Source organism: Vanessa cardui, chromosome 1 (genome assembly GCF_905220365.1).
Source record: "Vanessa cardui chromosome 1, ilVanCard2.1, whole genome shotgun sequence".
Lineage (NCBI taxonomy): Eukaryota > Metazoa > Arthropoda > Insecta > Lepidoptera > Nymphalidae > Vanessa > Vanessa cardui.
In genome coordinates, this window is record NC_061123.1 from 13,061,779 (window position 1) to 13,082,535 (window position 20,757).

General features: G+C 30.6%; 2 protein-coding genes across 2 annotated transcripts; one reads left to right on the forward strand and one right to left on the reverse strand.

The window, feature by feature from the left end:
* Positions 1–1,034: 1,034 nt before the first annotated feature.
* LOC124533436 (protein KRTCAP2 homolog) lies at positions 1,035–2,405 on the forward strand. Its single transcript, XM_047108694.1, has 4 exons — positions 1,035–1,194; positions 1,276–1,430; positions 1,599–1,726; positions 2,253–2,405. The coding sequence occupies exons 1-4, from the start codon at positions 1,191–1,193 to the stop codon at positions 2,359–2,361; spliced, it is 396 nt and encodes a 131-aa protein (XP_046964650.1). The 5' UTR covers positions 1,035–1,190; the 3' UTR covers positions 2,362–2,405.
* On the reverse strand, positions 2,238–5,522 carry LOC124533415 (rab11 family-interacting protein 2). The gene has a single exon (XM_047108655.1). The coding sequence runs from the start codon at positions 5,347–5,349 to the stop codon at positions 3,922–3,924; it is 1,428 nt and encodes a 475-aa protein (XP_046964611.1). The 5' UTR covers positions 5,350–5,522; the 3' UTR covers positions 2,238–3,921.
* Positions 5,523–20,757: the final 15,235 nt, after the last annotated feature.

Sequence of the window (20,757 nt, forward strand, 5' to 3'; positions counted from 1 at the left end):
AAGTGTTAGATAATAATAATATTGAAACAAAGTATGAACATCATTTATTATAGTTATTTTATTGATTTTAATACTTTTTAATTGTTTAAATCATAATTTGCCAATATTGGATGAGGATAAATTTATTTTAAAATATACGTCTTTGATATACAATAGAATATTTCATTATTTTCGGGGTCAAAATTGTTGTTAAAATTAAGGTTCAGAAACTATAATGCATACTGTAAACTTAACCTAATCAAATTAAATTATTCATAATTATAATTATCTTTATTACTTTATAACGTAAAATGTTTACGTCAATAATCTTAAATATATATATATGATATATTATTTTGTTTACCAATTTATACATATGTATATATCAGTATCTACACCACTCATCAGTTATTCTACCGCCAAATAACGGTACTCAGTATTGTTGTGTTCCGGTTTGAAGGGTGAGTAAGCCAGTGTAACTACAGGCACAAGGGACATAATATCTTAGTTCCCAAGATTGGTGGCACATTGACGATATAAGGAATAGTTAATATTTCTTACAGCGTCATTGTCTATGGGTGATGGTGACCACTTACCACTAGGTTGCCTATATGGTCGTCCGCCAACCTATACCACATAAAAATAAATAAAAAAAGATAGTGTTATACAAAGAAGATAGGATCTCCTTTTTATAAAAGTATTTAGGCCAAGCGCTCTACTTCACTGCTGCCCCTAGTGATGTGAGCACTATATGAACCCACGAATGGAAAAAGCTGAAGTCCAAACCCAAATTGCCCCTTTATCCTAGCTTGTATAATACTGCTGTAGAGTATAGATCATTTTGAGAGCGTGTCTTCATCCTTAATGCGACATCACGGAAATGACCTTTTTTGTTTTGTACCTTTAGCTAAGACAGAAGACCTATAATATTGCCTATAGTTGATATGATGCTCGTCTGCGTCTTCCGTTTTTTTTTTCATGAATGTTTTTTAATTTGGTCTTTATGCCGTTCTACTTTACAAATATGCATTTGTGCCTTTGTTCTCTGTGGCTGTATTTACTGTCACTGTGACAGTGTCACGTCCCCTCAATTTCCATGCCATCGCCATTTAGATTTATCTATGGTCGTTCAATTTGAGTCTTGAGCTGATACCGGCGAATTTTATTGTTTTCGTTACATACTCCCATTAAACGTTTTAACTAATTTTAACATGGGTACGTTGTGATAGTAATATAAATGTTGTATAAGACTTGAATAAGAACCTTAACTTAGCTCTTTATTTATTTTTGTTCCAGCCGTAAACAGCGCCACGTCCTTTATCATATCATCAATTTTAACATTATTAATATTTTCTGGAATGCAAATGTATAAACCAATTCTAATAAGATCGCCAATTACAATTATATTTGGTGGTTATTTGGGCTCAGTCATGTTTATGTTCTTCGTTACTGTATCCTTTTTAAAATATGAACATAATTATTCAAAATCAAAAATCACCTAAAATTTATTTTTGCACATTTATTCAAACTAATGAGAATTTTTAGCTGTTAATAGATATCTTGGCTATGCCTTTTTAATTTGGTTTTTAATATATAATAATCCTTAATACATGAAACAGGCTATAGGCAACTTGGAAGCTACACTGTTTGGGAAAAATTTTCAACTGAAATTACCTGAGATAGTGTTGTCAATGATCATTTCTCTTATTGCATCAGGAATGGTACATAGGATTTGTTTCACCACATGGTAAATATTTTTTTTTGTAATTGTTTAACATGTTTAACTCATCAGTTCAGTTATGGCATCATTGTTTTACAATGATAATTGTAATGATTATAATTGACTAACAATATGCAGTCAAAGATACTAATCATAACTGTAAAAACTTTGGTTTATATTTATATATCTGTAATTGTTATACAAAGGTAGATGAGGTTTGAAGTTGTTACACATTGTTAGTACATCAATGTTCTTAAACAGTTTGATCACAACAATTGTTTGAATCAAGTATAGACATAATAAATAAACAAATAAATATTGGACGACATCACATACATTACTCTGATTCCAATGTAAGTAGCTAAAGCATTTGTGTCATGGAAAGTCAGAAGTAACAATGTTACCAAGAACACCCAGACCCAACACAACATAGAAAACTAATAATCATGTTTATGTTCTCGTTAATAAAAACTTGAAAGTATTATAGATCATAATTAGTTGCTTTACAGATGATTATTGTTGAGAAAAAACTAATTAAAACTTTTTATTTCAGTTTAATTTTCTCTTTGATTACTATCTACTACATGAACAAGTTGTCACAGAAAACATATACAACCACAATTCCTGTTCCTGCTCCAGTAAAGAGTCGCCGTCACAAATAAACATGAGAAATATTTTTTCAGTTTTAAATAAACATTTATTTTTATATGGTCTTTTATTCGAAAGAAAACTTTGTTATTTTTGTCATACTTTAGTTTTCGTACAATAACAATGTTAACTAAATATTTTATAATAAAATATTAATCTCTGGATCAATGTTTCGTAATATACTTTTTATAATATTCATATGAACTTACTTAATCTCTTATCTTTAGAGTATGACTAAAATAATTTAAGAGTAAGCAGTTTCTTATTAACAAATTTTAATATTGCTAGCAATCTAAAAATCTTAACAATTATGTTACATGTATTATCATCTACAAAAAACATGCAAAATTGTAAAGACAAAAGTTAGTAGTAGTACAGTGTTAGTATTTTTTTACAGTTCTTGACGATTTTATAAAAACAATGCTCTTTTACATCAATACAACCAATAACTTTAAATCAAAACTAATCTAATCAGTTTTTTTCAATCTTACAAAAATAATTATTTTATCTAGATTAATAACTGTATAAGATTGTATCTATTCTTAAATAATAATAATTCATGTTGCTTTAATATCCACATACATGAAAGAATATTCATAATTTATGATACCAGTGTAAATACACAATGACTTAACATTTTCTTTTGAACAAAATTTTAACAAATAAGATGACTTAATAGTATAACTTAAATATTTCAACTATGTTATATTGCACAAAGGCCTGATTTGGCCCCATATTTGCACTATACAAAATTAAAAAAGCTAAATAAAGAACCAGAGTAAGATTAATGCAGCCTGGCATGTTTTATTTTATTAAATGGCCAGCACTGTTATTTTGTTAGTATTTATAATTGAATATTAACTAAGATTATATCTGTATCTATGAAGAAAAAACATTTTCTTATTAATATCAAGGATGGTAATGTTATCATTATTTTTTATCTTAAAAATAAATACACTAAGTTAACTTGGAATGCTGTTAATTAAATCTGTAATTGAATATATTTATATATAGCAATTATTACCATTCTTACTATGCTTTATAACAATGTTAAATTCGTTTTGGCACTGTATAAATATTTTTTATTTTTATTTCATGGACATAGTATTGAAATATTGTTTTCAAATAAAATCATATAGCACTTTAGTAAGATATTTATAAAATCTAATCAGACCAAAAAAAGATAAACATCCTTTATCAATTCACATATAGTTAAAATAATAGAAATCTATTGTGATAAACAATATGTATCACAGATCTTATAAATACTTAAGGCACTGGTTCAGACACTAATTTGCAATTCTCATAACATTTATATCACCTTTAAATATTTGAATTTTAATTGACTTTTAAAAGTTTGATTTTTTATGTGTGATAACATTACAAATATTTCTTAGAAATGCAAAATTTAATATTAAACTGTATAAGTTACTATGATAAACTATGGACAAAATACAATAATCTCATGATATAACAAAACTAATGTAAGATAATTAAGAACTTAGAATCACTAGTTTCGAACCTGTAATGTTATTGCAACAATGTATTACAATTGAATTTAACAACAGTGACCTTTATTTGTTACGGATATGCATGCTATTATTTCGGACATAAGGATTTTGCAATATTCTCGGTGTTGTCTCCATTACTCGCAACAACAACTCATCTAAGTAATTTTCGAGATCCTTGTTCTTTTTCTTTTCTGATTCTACATCTTTCTGTAGGTTATAAATCATCACTATCAGGTCTTCTCGTGTCATGTCATCATATTGCTGTATTACAGTTTTCGGTAAATTATTGTATGCTGGGTTTATTGAATCTTCTTCAACAATATTTTCCTCACCGACAATGATTCGTTCTTCCAGTAATTTCTTAGGCTTACTGTTTCCAAACTTTTTAAAGAATTTAGGACTAGGTTTCTCTTTTAGGGAACTAGGGCTATCTAATTTTTTATTTCTTTCGAGACTGGAAGATTTTTCTCGGTCTATCATTGTTTGACTGATAGATTTTCGTGGATAAAGTTTCTGGGACCATTCATCATCTTTATTTAATACTTGTACTGGTAATTGTGGTGCTGTGAATGTATCAAGACTCAAGCGCACAGGTTTTAAAGGTGCTGTTTTCTCTGCAGTTACTAAATTACTACTTGTAGATCTTCTTAAGAATTCTCCTCCACCTAGATTTTCAAGTGAGGCATTATTAGGAGATGGTGTGTATTTTACTCCTCGAGGTAAATAAGAAGTTTGTACATTGAGTGAACTTCCTGAACTTTTATGTGATAAGTCATCGAAGGCAAATTCATCGTCATCTTCACTTATTACACCTGGGTCAGCCTCTGCCGGGGATCTCTTTGGTGTAGACGTATCAGGAGTAGATAACACGGAACTTCTAAGATTTCCTACACTCCCACCTAGAGATGATGAATCATTCTTTTTTTCTTTATTAGTAATGTTTATCTTAGATCCTAAATTCTTTGCAAATTTCTTTAAGCTCTTACGTTTTTCAATACTTCCGATACTCATAAGGCTGCCCCCAACGTTCTGCGCAATACTGGACAGAGATGATTTGTGTTTTTCCTTTTTGCTCAAATCTGTTAGGCTCCCTTCTTTTACAGTAAAACCTATTTTAACCTCTAATTCACCTCGGTTCTTGTCGTTTTCTTTGCCAGCTTTTCCTTGCAACGGGTACCAGCGGTTTCTTGGACGTTCGTACACATCGAGGTCTTTTAACGGAATCGATACTTGACCTAATAAGTGGTCCTTTACGAAATCTTCATCGTAGACTTTTAAAACAATCTCAGCAGTGTTTCCTTGAGACGGTATGCGTAATTCGCATTCTTCAAACCATTCAACATTCTCAGTTGACTTATGTTTTACGGAAGTTTGAAATTTTTCTTTAGCCAGCGAGATTGTAACAAAACAGTTATTTGTACCGTTTTTGCCTTTTATTAGCAAACCTCTTGCCTTTTGCACTGTTACTTGCACATGAGTCGGATCCCACATTTCGTTGCTGTAATATACAATAATTAGCACTTAATTCTTTAGGTTTATAATAATAATTGCACTTTTTAATAATACAAAAGATGAGCTGTCGACCGAATCGTCCGTCACGAATCGCAATTGGTATCTCGTATGTACACAATCACAATCCGTCATTCCTCATTCATTACTCATTGTCGGTCATTCGGCATTCCATAATATTCCGCATTAATAAAGTGCATATGTTATCCACACACGTTCCGACTTCTAAGACACATTTTTAATTTTGATGATTTAATTAACTTACACAACTCAGTGTAAAACAGTAAACTATTAAATATTTATGTAGTTATTTAAAGTATATTTATATATTATTGTAATAATAAGCATCGTTGATATGAGTTAAGTTTTAATTCAAATCTTTTTCTTAAAGAAATTACAAAAAGTGTCTATGGTGAATTTAATATTCTCACTATTGCCTTCAGATAAATCGCTATAAGATAAATAATGAACTAATATTATTATTTTTGGTTTTTAATTTCTAGTGTAATAATCTAATTATTTATCAAATATAATTATTTAAGAAACAATTCTTAAGTATTTTTCGTACTAAATCTAGATATAAAAATTTTTGTTGTATTGCCAGCTAGTGTGAGTATAACACAGATGCGTAAATGAACGATCCATAGAGGCAACGCTACCGTCCATCTATAGAATACTCTTCATAAGTTGACTTACGTATGTTTGAAATTACCATAAAAACCGGGAAATAACGAAAGAATGGCAACATTATTTTGAAGTGTTAGTTATACAATTAACGATATTATTATTAGTTAAATATTTACAAAACCTTATTTACACTCGTAGTTAAAACTATATTTAGTAAATGAATAAGTGTTATACTTTTAAAGCTCTTCAACAGAGACTTGTTTGTTAAAAGAAACAAGTGACTAATGGGTAAAAAATCTCTAGAAGTGGATTTTTTCTTCAAATTTTAATGAATGACTACTCTGAACACATACTTAACTAATAAACAAAATAAAACCATTCACAATAAACGTACGAACAGACGCAATATTTCTTTAACGGTTTAAACTCACCGAATATGAAAACCAAGACATATCTATTTCGTAATTACCTAACTATGTCCACTTTTGAGAATATTATTCAGAATAAAAAAAATGTTAAAATTGTAAGTAACAATCAGAAACATTCTCTTTAATTGAAGCTCTTTTATTTCTATTACACATAATTCTTAAGTACCTACATCTTGAAATTCACTTTTAATACGACCACATATTTGTGTCAGTATTAAAAGAAGAATAGGAATAAACAAATATATTACCAAATAAACAGTATGTATCAATGTTTTTATTTATAAATATCTTACGTTTTAAACATAGGATATAAAATTTCTCACGTGACATTGTCAAAATAATCTGTGGCCTCTACAAATGTAAGCTGAAATGAAAAAGGGGAAAAATAGGCATTACACCTTAGCTATATTTTTATCAAATAATTATTAAATTTATAATACAAAATCAATCTTGTCGAAATTGGATTAGATTTGTTTACGACCTACAAACGTTTATTCCTAAATACATAAGGATTTAATGCAAATACTTTTTCCTTTGGAATTAATTAATTAATTTTATTTTAAATATGTATGTTGGGTTGACTGTCAGTAATAACTTGGTACTTGCTCTAAACTCCTTTTGTGAATCACTAATATGTAAACTCATAAATTCGCAGAATATTCTTGACAAGTATGAAGGAAAGTCAGGGCAGTCAGGGAAAGTCAGTAAAAAAGAGCGAATTATACATTCTTTTATATTATTTTAGGAAGGCTAATCAGAAAGAGTTAAGTAAACGTAGACACTAGCAATGCAAGAATAAAAGATAAACTAGGTTTTACATACCTACCAGGCTACCACCGTATGTTAATGTAATCCACTTTCGACATAGTAGAAAGTAGATGGTTAAGAAGACCTGTGAGGAATCATTTTGTACTCCTGACTAATTAAGGCGGACAAAAGTTGCTAAAATATTGAGCTTTAAAAAAAATCAATACGTTCATAAATTCTTCATATGGCAAAAGAGATACAAGATTGCTCCGTTTTTAATATATATTAATGCGGCATTGGCTTGTCGTTAAAATTTATTTGTTATAATTTACTAGCATGTACGACCAATGAATACGATGATAAAAGTTTACCTACTAAGATTTAATTGCCTGTTTTATGGAACATAAGCTCATGTATAAAACGCTAGCATGTTTATTAGAAATTGAAATATTTTTTATCTGTGATCTGGAAACATTTTTATTATTTATCTATATAAATAAAATAGAGCCCTGATAATATTGTGGGTAATTATTTTGTCGGGCATTTTTTGTTTATTTTTTTAAGAACTACGTTATTTAATTGTTAATTAAATTGAAATACCATTAAAATTCAACGTAAACGGCGTAAACACTATATATAATAAAACTAGTAATTGTCTGCGGCTGCGCTCGCGTTTTAGGGTGTTGGTTGTCATCTGTCATGTGTCAGGCACAAAAGTGGCTTACCTATATCCTTTCTTGGCTTTAAAGTTTGTTATATACCAAATTTCATCAAATTCGGTTTCGCGGTTTGGTCGTGAAAAAGCGACAGACAGATAGACAGAGACAGTTAATTTCACATTTATAATATTATAAAAAATATCGAAAAAGTATGTATCAAATATACGTAATCAAATTGTTTACAAAAACAGACATGCAAAAAGCGACTTTGTGTACTCTGATATCTATTAATAATAATAAATAGCAAAGATTTATTATAATGCACACAGTGCGGTTTCTAATAAATTACCTAATACATATTGTAATAGATTATTATTAGCGCTACTGCATATATTGTAATATGTATAAATAATAAAATAACCGGAACATAAAAACATAAAATAAAATAGCGCAGTAATAAAATAAGCACGAATAGGTTTTGTGGTAATGGCTTTGTAACTTAAGCTATTTTTTTGCTACCTAATTACTCCATAGTTATAAATATTTTAGCACACAAAGTCGTTTCAGTCGTAAAGGTAATAAAACAATGTAACCTTGAGAATTGGCAGGACGTAATTATCAGGGATCTCTGAAAATTTAAGGTTTAAATTCTACCATTTACCATATCATTACCAATTAAAGTATGAGTGTGTTAAGGAAGAGCGACTTCTTCTGGCACGGGAGCTCACGGCTTTCAAAAGAAGAAGTCCAACCTTTGAGATGTTATTGTACTGTCTTGGTTATTGATGAAATAAACATTTATTATTATTATTAATTTTACATTTACCTTCTGTTTTTTTTCCTATTAGAGGGGTAGTGAAATTGATACACGAGAATAAGCTAAGTGTTTCGGCCATTGTAGAATTAAGGATTTGATGATGCTAAGAATTTACGTGTGAGACGCCAAGTGCTGAGAATAACTGCTTTCTGAATAAGTGTGATAGTGGATGCGGGCATTTGCAGGGCGTTTAGGTTAGTCGAGACTCGAGAGTTATTATTATTATTAAATGTTAGCGAGGTTGTTATCCGCCGTTGTAAGTAGATAAGTGGATTATTGCTGTGTATTTATAATAAAGACGCATCAATCAGGAACTGTTTGTATTGCATTATAAATCAGAGGTATTAGCAAATCGCACGGACTATGTAAATCTGTTGTTTGTTTACCTTCAATCTTCCGGTCATAGGAATATAATTTAGGTAGTAAATATAGCTTTATTTTATACAAGTTTTTACTGTGGCTTTGCCCGTGCGGAATTCATTTTGTGAAGCAGTTTGATGGACAGCGGCATAAATAGCCTTATTGAAAAAAAATACTAAAGCTCCCTTTGTCTATTTTTGAAATTAACTTGGACTGTCGAGTGTAGAACGAAAAATTGGTCACCCTGCAGTAGGCACCTGAAAGTTTGGTTATATCGCATGTGTTGAAATGTAGACACAATTTCTTGTCGCTTTTTTAACTTTTGTGTGTGTGTGTCTCTCCGCGAAAAATTGAAATAAATGTAGTATTTTTGGCTTGCCGAGGACCCCGGGGAGCCCATTGCGACCGCAGCATTGCCCATGCGGCCAGCATTGGCTTAAATATTATTATTACTGAAATAAAATTAAGCCTATATTACTTATGCATATAGTTGTAAACCTTTTCAACAGTGACAGAATCAATAACAGTTTTATATTTATATATTTTCTCTTTGTCTTTATTAATATAAATGTGAAAGTAACTCTGTCTGCTGTCGCTCTTTCAGGACGAAACCGCGAAACGAATTTGATGAAATTTGGTACGAAGTAAACTTGAACTCTAAGAAATGACGTAGTCAACATTTTTGCTCATATTGTATTGTTTCATTATAATTTATTTAACGCCTTTTTTCTTTTTTGCGCTGTTCGATATTTCTCTTCGAGAACTCTTCTCTTAAGAAGTTTATAGGTTTATATTCTAACCTTAATTAATTTATTTACTGAAATAACATTTAATAAAAACATTTTAATACGGAAAGTACACAAGCGCAATAAAACAGAAGAACAATAAATGTTAAAGCGTATAAAGCTTGTTTAATTCATCTACTAATTTACAAACAGTTATCACGAGCTGGTGGCAGGAAAGCGGGCTCAGTTTGCGGCTGAGGGCACACCGCAGGGAGACAGGAATGAGTTCATGAATGAATGAATAAGCTAATTTGCTGTAGCAAAGCCGTGTAGTGTTTCGTTTAAAATGAATTAATTGATTCTGATATTGTAAGCTACATAAGTAATCGTGTTCGTGAATTAGATCTGTTGTGGACTAAACGCAGATTATAACGTTATCTAGCCATAATTGTGTCGATGCAACGGCAGAAATTAATTTATAATGATTTATAACTATAAATAAATTCGATATTGGATAATGTACCTGATCCTTCATTATTCGAAATTAGAAACTAAAAAGCGACCAAAACCGAATTTTTATTTAAAAAAAAAAACTTAAATCATTATGACAACATAACCCGGTATGTAGGTACTTAATTAATTTTATTTGATTTATTCATCGCATTTCAATAAAATTTTATTTTTAAAGTTTACTCACTTTATCCGAACAATATCTATGAAGAATTTTCGTTTTATTTTTACAAATAAATTGACTCAAATATGCTGTAATACTTTTTGAATGAATATTCGATGTTTTCAATTAATTCTTATTACTTAGTGTATAAAATAATTTTCCATTTAAAATGTTAAAACAATTTTTCCAAAGTCTCTCGAAACTCTTACTATGAAATTCACAGTGTACACATTGCGGGTACTAAATTTGTTTGTGAAGTTGGCAGGGTATTGAGCCCAAACAAAATATTGACTTAAGCCGGAGTTCCGCGATGGTGATATAACGATACGCTAATGAATTTTCGCTACAAGTTAGCTACTGATACATAAAACAAACGGATAATTGATATTAAATAATGTGCATATCATGTTCGTATTTTAAATAAATATTTAAAAGTTTTTTTTTTTTTTAATTAAGTTACAGGAACAAAGATGCAAAGGAAATATTTTATTCAGCTAGATTAGACATCACACATTAATGAGATTAGTGAATTAATCTTACAAAAAGTTTTTATAAGTTATAATTGTCAAAAAAAAATCATATTATTCATACTTTATGATAGAGATACTTATTGTTGTTAAATGCTATACGTTTTTAATTGGGTCGAACTACTAAATAAGTTGCCACTGCCGATGGTAAGATTTTTTCATCACTCTAGTGTCTCTGTATGTAGTAAAGCCGTTGGTTATGTGCCGTCGTGTCAGATTTGCTGCGCCATCAAGTTACGAGAATGAGATTTGTATGTAGATAGTCTACTTATGTGTGGGTAGCACGTGTGCAATACATGTTATATGTTACAGAGTTGTGGGTATCTATGAAAATAGCCATCACGTTTGAAATCGGTCGTGATGACATCATAATCATTGACAATGTACTTTCTATCAAAAAACATGAAATTATTTTTAATTTGCGTGAATATACTTCAAAAGACCGGAATAGCTTAACGAGGACAGGATAAGTATTTTAATTTCCAGTTTAATCCGGATTTTGTTAAATACTTTGTATCCTTGTACGTATAATGCAGTATCTTTGTTACTTAATCTTCTTTTCATTCTCTGCTACTTTATTTAATATTTTATGGCATGAGAGCTTAGTGATAAATAGCACGTTTACACGAATAACTTTAATTGTTCGTACGTTAGTAATAATACTTTTATTTTTATCAGTTATAAATATATATATAATATTTTATTGTTTCAAATGTCAAAGCTGGCCGACTTTTGTTAAAACTGTGAATGTAAAAAATATTTTCCGTTCTGAGTTAGTCGGTAACTAATAGAGTATAATAGAGTAATTATAGAACTGTATTGTTTCATTCTTTCCTTATTACTGAACCGCTTATTACTCTTTTGTTATTTTGAAGTGTATAAAAATAACTTATTAAAAGATTAAAAGATAATGACGCAGAACATTGCGACTGCAACAGCCTTATATTAGAATACTAGAAGACCTAAAATATCCAGAAAGAGTGAATCAATTACAACCCTACTTATACATCCATAAAGTGTGTATCTATCTAATACAACCCTTGTGATAACAAGCCTATCTGCTACTTATTATAACTTATGCCTAGATATAAAGTAGCTTTCTACCTTTGATAATATTTTTATAATTGTATCATTAGTAACAGAAACTACTCCACATCCAAAAAAATACCTCTTGACATAATTATATTATTTTTCATAAAACTCGCATTGTTCTTAATTTAAATTATTACATAGAGTGCTGAAACACTACACGAAACACGTACCTAAATATTACGATGAAACAATTACGTGAATTTCCATTTTAGTCAGTGAAGGCTTATGAATTAATAAAACTATTTATAAGTCGCTGTTACGACAGTCGTTTCAACAAATTAATGACTAAATATAACAACGTTTACATAGCAAACGAAATACACGACAATACGACATAAGTCAGAAATGTCGTTATGAAAATAAAGGTAATATTGTAATAGTCTGCAGTGCGATTATGTAAGTATTCACTTCGTATTTCACCTGTGAAATGTTGACAGCAGACATACGCTGATACGGTATTTTCATAATGATGTATATCACGTCGCATCTCACGCAAGTATTCTGCGGTGAATTTCGTATTTAACATAAAATCGTTCTACTGATCGAATTACATGCAAACTTTGTTTACGCTCTTTAAATGTTAAGAAAACTGTACCCATGTTTTAATTAACACATTGAATGCGGAGCGAGGTCTTATACGCCTCGTATGTGTCTCCCTAAGCCTTGAGGTGCGGCTAAGAAAAACATAGATTTATCTGTCATGCGGAGGCCGTAACATCTATTATAGATGATAAAAAAGCGTGGAGCTAATATCTGTTGACTTCCACGCAGGATATATTAATTTAAATAATTGTATTTAACTAACATGACTTGGTATTTTGGTGTTGAGTTTCTTGCCGGTTCTTCTCGGTAGAATCTACTTTCCGAACCGGTGGTAGCTTCACTTGGTTGTAAAATGACGATTCAAAAGTGCTTGTAAAAGCCTACTTGAATAAAGTTTATTTTGATTTGATTTGATTTGTTTAATATATTGTAGGAAAGTCATAAATATATTTATATGACACTTATTGAAAACAAAATGGTGAACCTATTTTAGTACGTGGTCTCCTTGACCTTATTGAAGAAATAAAATTCATATAACATCTAGTTATAGTTTCTTAAACGTTACGCGGTCTATTAAGCCTCGTACCGGTATTATGATAGTATTCAATGTCCATACGAGGTCTTAAATATTTCGTACCGCAGAAATGGAAAAAATAAAAATATGATGCCGCTGCCAACGTGTTTATAGGTCACGTTAAACATTTAGTTTTTAAAAATAGAAATTAACATATTACAATACAACTTTCGTGAAATTGTGTTGTTTGAATTTCTAATTTTAACCAAAACAGCCTCGAGGGCAATCGCTTAGGAATTAATTTAAATAACTACTGGGCTGTATTTAAAATTTTCACTTCATTATGCATTAGTTATAATAATAACATACTTTTACATGAAAAACGTTAACCGACCAGCTCGTTTTATTATTCAATAACCCAGAACGGTCCGCGTTTAAATACTTATGAGTGGTTGAATAACGTAAAGAATATTCTTTAAAATGCATATTGCAATCTATTTAACTCATTAAAACAATTAAAAAACTCACTTGCCCGCACTAATAAAGCAACTCAGCGGGATAAGTTTATCTGGTCATTAGTTCTTTTACTAAGAATGTTTTCATTGTTGCATTGTTGGAGATAAATTGTATACAAACTGGTTATGAAAATTAAAATAAAAGTGGAAATCTTAATGGATATATCTTTAATGGTATACTTTATTTTATTCTTAAGTAAACACGTTTATGATACATTAATAATCTGCGTAGATAGTCTAGGTTAAAAACCGTGGTCGGATTGAAAAAAAAAATTGGGTTTATATAAATATTAATTATTTATACATATTATTATTATTTGTGGACACTCACGACAAGGCTGGTCCACGAGCTTAAAGTCTCAAATTTATTCAGTAGTATTTTACATTTTGAACAAACTCATCCGTTGAAGTAAGATGTATTGCCACTAACGAATTACAAGTAGACAGTTAGGTCTGTTAGCGATCATGACCAGGATGTGGCATATCAGATCGCAAAGATCCTTGATCGCGTTGCAGATTAGTAAGCCCAATAACAAACAAGCCTAAACGATTTGTTATATTGTACACGATGGGTGTTGTAAGCCTTTTGGCTCCAAGATTGCACGTGTACAGATACACAAACATACACAAACAGTTCGCTGTTTCACTTTCCGTCGATGCAGGCTTAGTTAGTTGTTGGCATGTGGGTTCAAAATCAAACGGCACTTGGCCGCAGGCCAGCGGAAATTCATTCGGGCGAGATTTTACGTTGAATTTACAATTTATTTCAATAAAAGTTGAAATCGTGCACGTTTTATAAATAATTTGAAATATTAAAGCCTAATAATAATCAACTTATATCACCTGAATGATAAAATTAAAGATATACGAAAAATGACTTTAAATATTTTTTTAATTTAAGTAAGTACAAAAACCATTACATTTATACACAACATAGATATGATCAAGATTTAATTATAATAGATTTAAGATAATTAACAAAATATGTCATTTTACATAAAGAAACATTGATGACACTGACTTTTGATATATCGTCAACATTCGTACAGCAGTATTTTTTTATCAACTCGATCATAAAATGCTAATAATCGTATTTAAATAGACTATCTTTAAATATTAACTACAGAATTCACGCACTACATTCGGTACGCTAAATTAGATCTTCTTAGTAAAATATAATTAGCATGTGTACATAAGAGTACATAAGTGATAAAGCACAATTCTTACGCGCCCGTAGAACTCATATTTTTAATATATTTAAGTATATAGAATACTTGGAATATCCATTCAATTTAAACTAACTTGATTTCTACTCGATAGTACCTATTGCCTGCTGTACGAATTTACATTCACTACTAAAAGCTCAAGCTTAGAATTATAATCATTATAAGAATATCTCTTTCTAACACGACTAAGATGCACATTTATGTTTATAGTTAATATTAATAGCAAGCTCTTGTATTTAGGTATTTTGATAAATTCGTGCGATTGACGATATTTGCAGTTTTATTGGCAAGGGTTTGGCATGCCATTACGACCTTTTCTGTACAAACAATGCGTCGCCAAAACAAATTTACTTTCGCATTTATAATATTAGTAAGGTTAGCTTTGCAAAACAAAACGCAATATATTAATGGCTCCTTCTTTTCGTTTTTTAGCAAGGCGCGGCGCGAGTATGGAGGTTCGCTGCGCTTCCGCGCTGTAATAAATGTAGCTGCTAAATGACTGCTCGGCCCGCTATAAAACATGGCAGGGATTATAAATGTTCAGTAATTTAATCGAAATAAATTTAAGTATTGATGTTTACGTCCACAAATTAATATATTTTTTTCATAGGAATCAATCGACGAGTAATGAAAGGAATTTTTTTTTTAATTAAAATCAAAACGATCCAAGGAATACATTATTACAGCTTATAAAACTCACGAATCGATTTCAGTAAAATTTACGTTTAAATAAAACAATTGATATGATTATATTAAATTTATTATGTTAAAAATATTTTTTATAGTTAATATAAAATCATCAAATGCTGGGTAACCGAATTTAAATTCAATATATAATTTAGTCATCTTTCGGGAGCAATAATTTCATCATACAAGTGGGATCCTTTACATTTTTCGCACATGACTATAAAGTTCTGTAACAAAAAAAAAAAAAGTTTAGGTAACAATCTACATTATCTATACATAATATGATTAAATGTTAACAGTAATAATACCATATTGTACTGTTGCCGTAAGAGATCCATGGCGATGTTATAGCTCTCTTCTGTTTTACCTCCATGTTTCACCATCAGCTTTGCAGATTTTTGCGCGAGCTCTTCTAATTGTGTTAGGGTAGCGGGTTCCTTGTTTTTAAATTCTGGCCGCCGTCTGCCAAGCCGAGCACCCCAATTGTGGTGACTTCGAGGTGGTAACGGTCGAACGCTACCTCTTTCGCCCATCGCTCGCGCCGGCTGTTCATACGGACCGGTTAAGTTTACCATCCTTACTAGTAATGATAAATCTTACATCCGGATACAGATTATATACTAAAACTATACCACTTAACTAATCTAACTATTTATTTTTCTAATGACTTCATTAGCTAATTGCTAATTTACTAATTACATGTTTTTATGTGTATTTAGTAAATTGCAACCCCACGATGGTTTGTTAACTGATTTCATTTTAAAATTATAAGACGTCATTACCATAGCAACGGGATTAGGTAGGGATGCTAAGCGTTATTGAAACAATAGACTTCCAGGAACTTCAATAGTTACTTAGGAGTTTAAACAATACCTTTGCACCCTCCATTCCCGAGGTATTTTTGTATAAATAATGTATGCGAAACCACATTATTGTAGTTTTAACTCTAAGTTTTAAGAGATAGCTTATACAAATATTCGAGATGGTTAACTTACCTGAAGAATTAGTAAAAAGTGGGCAAGAAAGCAGAGGCGAATTATTATTCTACTGTAATTATTCTCCAGTATATAGTTTGAAGCCCACAGTGGAATTGAAAGATCTCGAGCAACTATCCGCGATGGCAGTGGCGTATTCGTTCCTACGTCAATATAGTTCAGATCCACAAGACAGTTCTATAAAGCAGAATGCTATGAATAGATTGCGATCTCTCTTCAATATGGTAGGTGCTTTGTCATATTTAAAATTAGTTTAGGCGTTAACTTAGTTTGGAATATAAGGTTCGTAAATAAAAACGGTCACGCTGTTAAACCAGCTCGGTAGCTTTTTCGGCTTGTTTTATAGTTATTATTATTTCTGTATTATAAATATTATTGCATAGTATAGTAGTAGTTAATAGTATTATTTCGATAGATTACAATATAGTGAAAAATAATACGTTAAATTGCAGTCATATTAATCACATCATAAAAATTATCACAGTTAATCAATATTCCGACAGATTATAATCTATGTCGTCAGATGGTAATCTAACGAATTTTGTAATCTTACTGTAACATATATATACATAATTAGATTGTCTTTACTTTTCTTTAATACTTGACGCATGCGTTGTAAACACGATTATGTTCAAATTAACATCAATATAACCTTAACACAGTAAGTATAATACACTATGTATTATTGTTTTTTTTTAGGAATTTAAAATGCGGTGTCACGAATGCGGCAAAATGCACTATCAAGATGAAATATCGGCGCCCGAACGATGACACCCAACAGCTTATAAATTTTATACATAAGAAAATACCATTGTGATAATTAATTAAGTATACGTATATTGTGATAAGTACTTTAATAAATAATTATATTATAACTTTTATTTTTTAATAATACCGCCATTGATAATGCATCGGTAATCGAAGCGTGTTGTGCTGAAATCTCAACCCATAGATATACAAAAAAAAATGACTATAGATATTTAATTTAAAAAAAACATGAATGTCTTTAAAATAAATGTCAAATTCAAATTAATTTCTTTTTTAATTTTAATTGATTCAATGCGGTGATACTGTAAGTTGGCCTACTTTTGGACTTTAAAGTCCACGTGATTTCGAACTTTGCTTTCGTCTAAATTATGTAAATTGAATGTAAATATAAAACATATGTTAATGTAATATAATACATAATTTTCTTAAAACATTTCTTTACTGGCTAGTAGGGCTTTGTGTAAGGCTGACTAAGTGGGTACATTCCATCAGATATTCTACCGTCAAACTACAACACTTAATATTTTTGTATTTGGGTTTGAAGCACGAGTGGACTTGTATAAATACATCCACAAGGGACATAACGTCTTAGCTTTCAAGGTTGGTGGCGTATTGGTGATGTGAAGAATATTTAAATATATTATAGCGTCAATGATTATGTGTGTTGGTGTTGGACCAAAAACAAAAGAAGTCAGCAATTGCTATGTATTGTATTCTAGGTCCGCGTATTCTTTTAATTTGGAAGAGTTAAATAAATAGTTGCAACATAGCATTTAAACTGTTCTGACATTGTAGCCTTGTAAAAATAAGCAGGCTCGTGAATAACGTCGAAGTAAATGTTGACTCGTTAGTAGGCGAGTAATAATAAACGAGTTGTAGCGACCAACAGCCTTTGTTTTAACTTCCTTGGACACTAATGATCCTCCTAGAATTGAATTCTTATTAAATTACATCTTGTTTTTGAAATTTCACAACGACTTGTATTTTAAAATTATTTTAATGAAACGGAGTGTTTTGCTTTGTAAAATTATTTATAATAGCATTCATAGAATACTTAAAAAGAACTCTTAGATATGATCGCTTATGCCGCATACTTTTTCAGGCCATTCCGATGTAGAATCATGAAGTTCAAGCAATGTTACGAGGCACAAGTAAAGTCAAATCCAAAATTTGACAATTTTAAATTACATCACAAAAATATTACACTAATCGATTTCCGTGATGAACATACTGACAATTTTGCTCGGAACCCTTGGTGATTCGCAATTGTCCTATTAATTTATTAAAAATCAATTCTTCGTGTTTTTTATTCAAATGTAAAATTACTGATATCAGTAGGAGGAACTGTATTATTAACGTATATAACTCCTTACATTTCACCCAAAATTAAATCGTTTTTTTTTTAATTTGCTTAAATTTTAATTAAAACTTGCAAAAAAATATTTTGTAAAGCTGAAATTCTCACACACACACACACACACACACACTTATACACACATCGGTATTGAAAAAGCAAAATGGCATAAATATATCAATTTATATTTACTTCTGTTGGGTAATTCTGTCCTATGAGTATCCAACGAAATCACATTTGAACAGTGCTGGTGTAAGTACAAACCTTCTCGTTGAGAGGGGCAGGCTTTTACTTGACAGTTAGATACTTTAAAAGGGGGAACAAAGCTTAAAACATAGTTTAACTAAAAACTAGACACTGCCTTAAATATTTTATATATTTTTATTATATAAGTAAATAATCGGAAATATATCTTTCCTAATTCAATAATCTGTAATCGGTTTTAAATATGAATGAAATGTTTAATGTTTCCTGCCTTTGATTGTCTCGTAAAATTTCAGCCGAGAAAGCAGCGTTCGACATCAACGTCTTCTTTAATTACAGCGAACCCAACGAAGCTCTTAATTAAACGATTTCCGAAAGGAAAATTGACCTGCGGGTCCGTAATAATACTATTTAAAAATTATTTATCATTGACTAGAGACATTTCCACGATTCCATTTTAGATAAACATCTATTTTAATGTTTTAATTGTACAGTCAGAGTAAGAAAAGCTTTTATATTTCAAATATATTCCTTTATCAAGTCTTAACCTCTTAGTATCTTTTGAATCTAAACATCAAATAATTGCGACGCAATATGTCATTCTCAATCGGTAAAGCACATTATCGTTCATACTGAGCACACGAAAATAGATCTTAAGGTGACGAACCTTTTTTACCCCGACTGTACATTGAGCTAAGATAGCCCATTGGCTAGAACGCGTGCATCTTAACTGATGATTTTCGATCAAACCCAGGCAAGCACCACTATATACATGTGCTTAATTTGTGTTTATAATTCATCTCGTGCTTGGCGGTGAAGGAAAACATCGTGAGGAAACCTACATGTGTCTAATTTCATTGAAATTCTGCCACATGTGCATTTCACCAACCCGCATTGGTGACTGAATATGTTTCAAACCCTCTCCTTAATGGGAGAGGAGGCCTTAGCCCAGCTGTGGGAAATTTACAGGCTGTTACTTTAATTGTACATTAAGTATGCATAGTTAAAGGTTTGTTATAACGATATTTATGTACATAACTATGTATTCTTGTTTACATATAAAATATTGACGTACTGCAAATCAACTACAATATCAAACAATAAGATTAGAATCCTATTAGTTTGAGGGAGGGATATACATCGGTATTCTCGTTCTATTACATCTGTTAGTAAACTACATAAGGTAAATAGTACATAGGCTTGCTTGTATATGGTATTATAGATGAAAACTACTAGTTACATACTGATTTTCATATATATTTTTGTATCATCATCATTGCATAGTATAAAACAAAGTCGCTTACCACTGTCTGTCCATATGTATGCGTAGAATCTTGAAAATTACGCAACGAATTTTGATGCTGTTTTGACAATAGATAGCGTTTCGAGAGGATGATTTTTCTATACAATACATGAACAATACAGTTAACAAACACTGAGTATTTTAGAAATGTTTAATGTAATGTCGTAAATAAGCAAAATCTTTAGTATCAGTGTTTTAACCTTGCAAAGCTGGGGCGGGTCGCGAGTATTTTAATATAAAAGGTTTTCATGCTTATAATTGTGCAGGAATAAGGGTCAAATTCGTGTAAAAAGTGGTAAATATCAACCATAACCACGCGAGTATGTAGTACGCGTGTTACAATCGATAACGATCTATCAATAAGCTTATTATTTGTTATTGGTTTATATTGTTTATGATAATTATTATTCTAAATTCAAATATTATCTTATTGAATTTCGAACAATGAATTGAGGTTGTTGACCTTTGTATTATTATTGAGCAGGATTTTAGCTGTGGGTAGGAAATCCTACTAAGGCGCAAACTCGTTAATGACATCTTGACGACGACGCCGCCGCTATTTCCTCTAACGATGCTAACATAAATATTATTCAAAAGTAATTGTAAGTCATTAAGTTTGATTATTT

Excerpts from the sequence above, each read along its gene's own strand:
- LOC124533436 (XM_047108694.1), top strand. Across the intron at positions 1,431-1,598 it reads TGTTTATGTTCTTCGTTACT|GCTATAGGCAACTTGGAAGC; the intron begins GTATCCTTTTTA and ends TACATGAAACAG. Across the intron at positions 1,727-2,252 it reads AGGATTTGTTTCACCACATG|TTTAATTTTCTCTTTGATTA; the intron begins GTAAATATTTTT and ends TTTTTATTTCAG.
- LOC124533415 (XM_047108655.1), bottom strand. The coding sequence starts at position 5,349 with ATGTGGGATCCGACTCATGTGCAAGTAACAGTGCAAAAGGCAAGAGGT.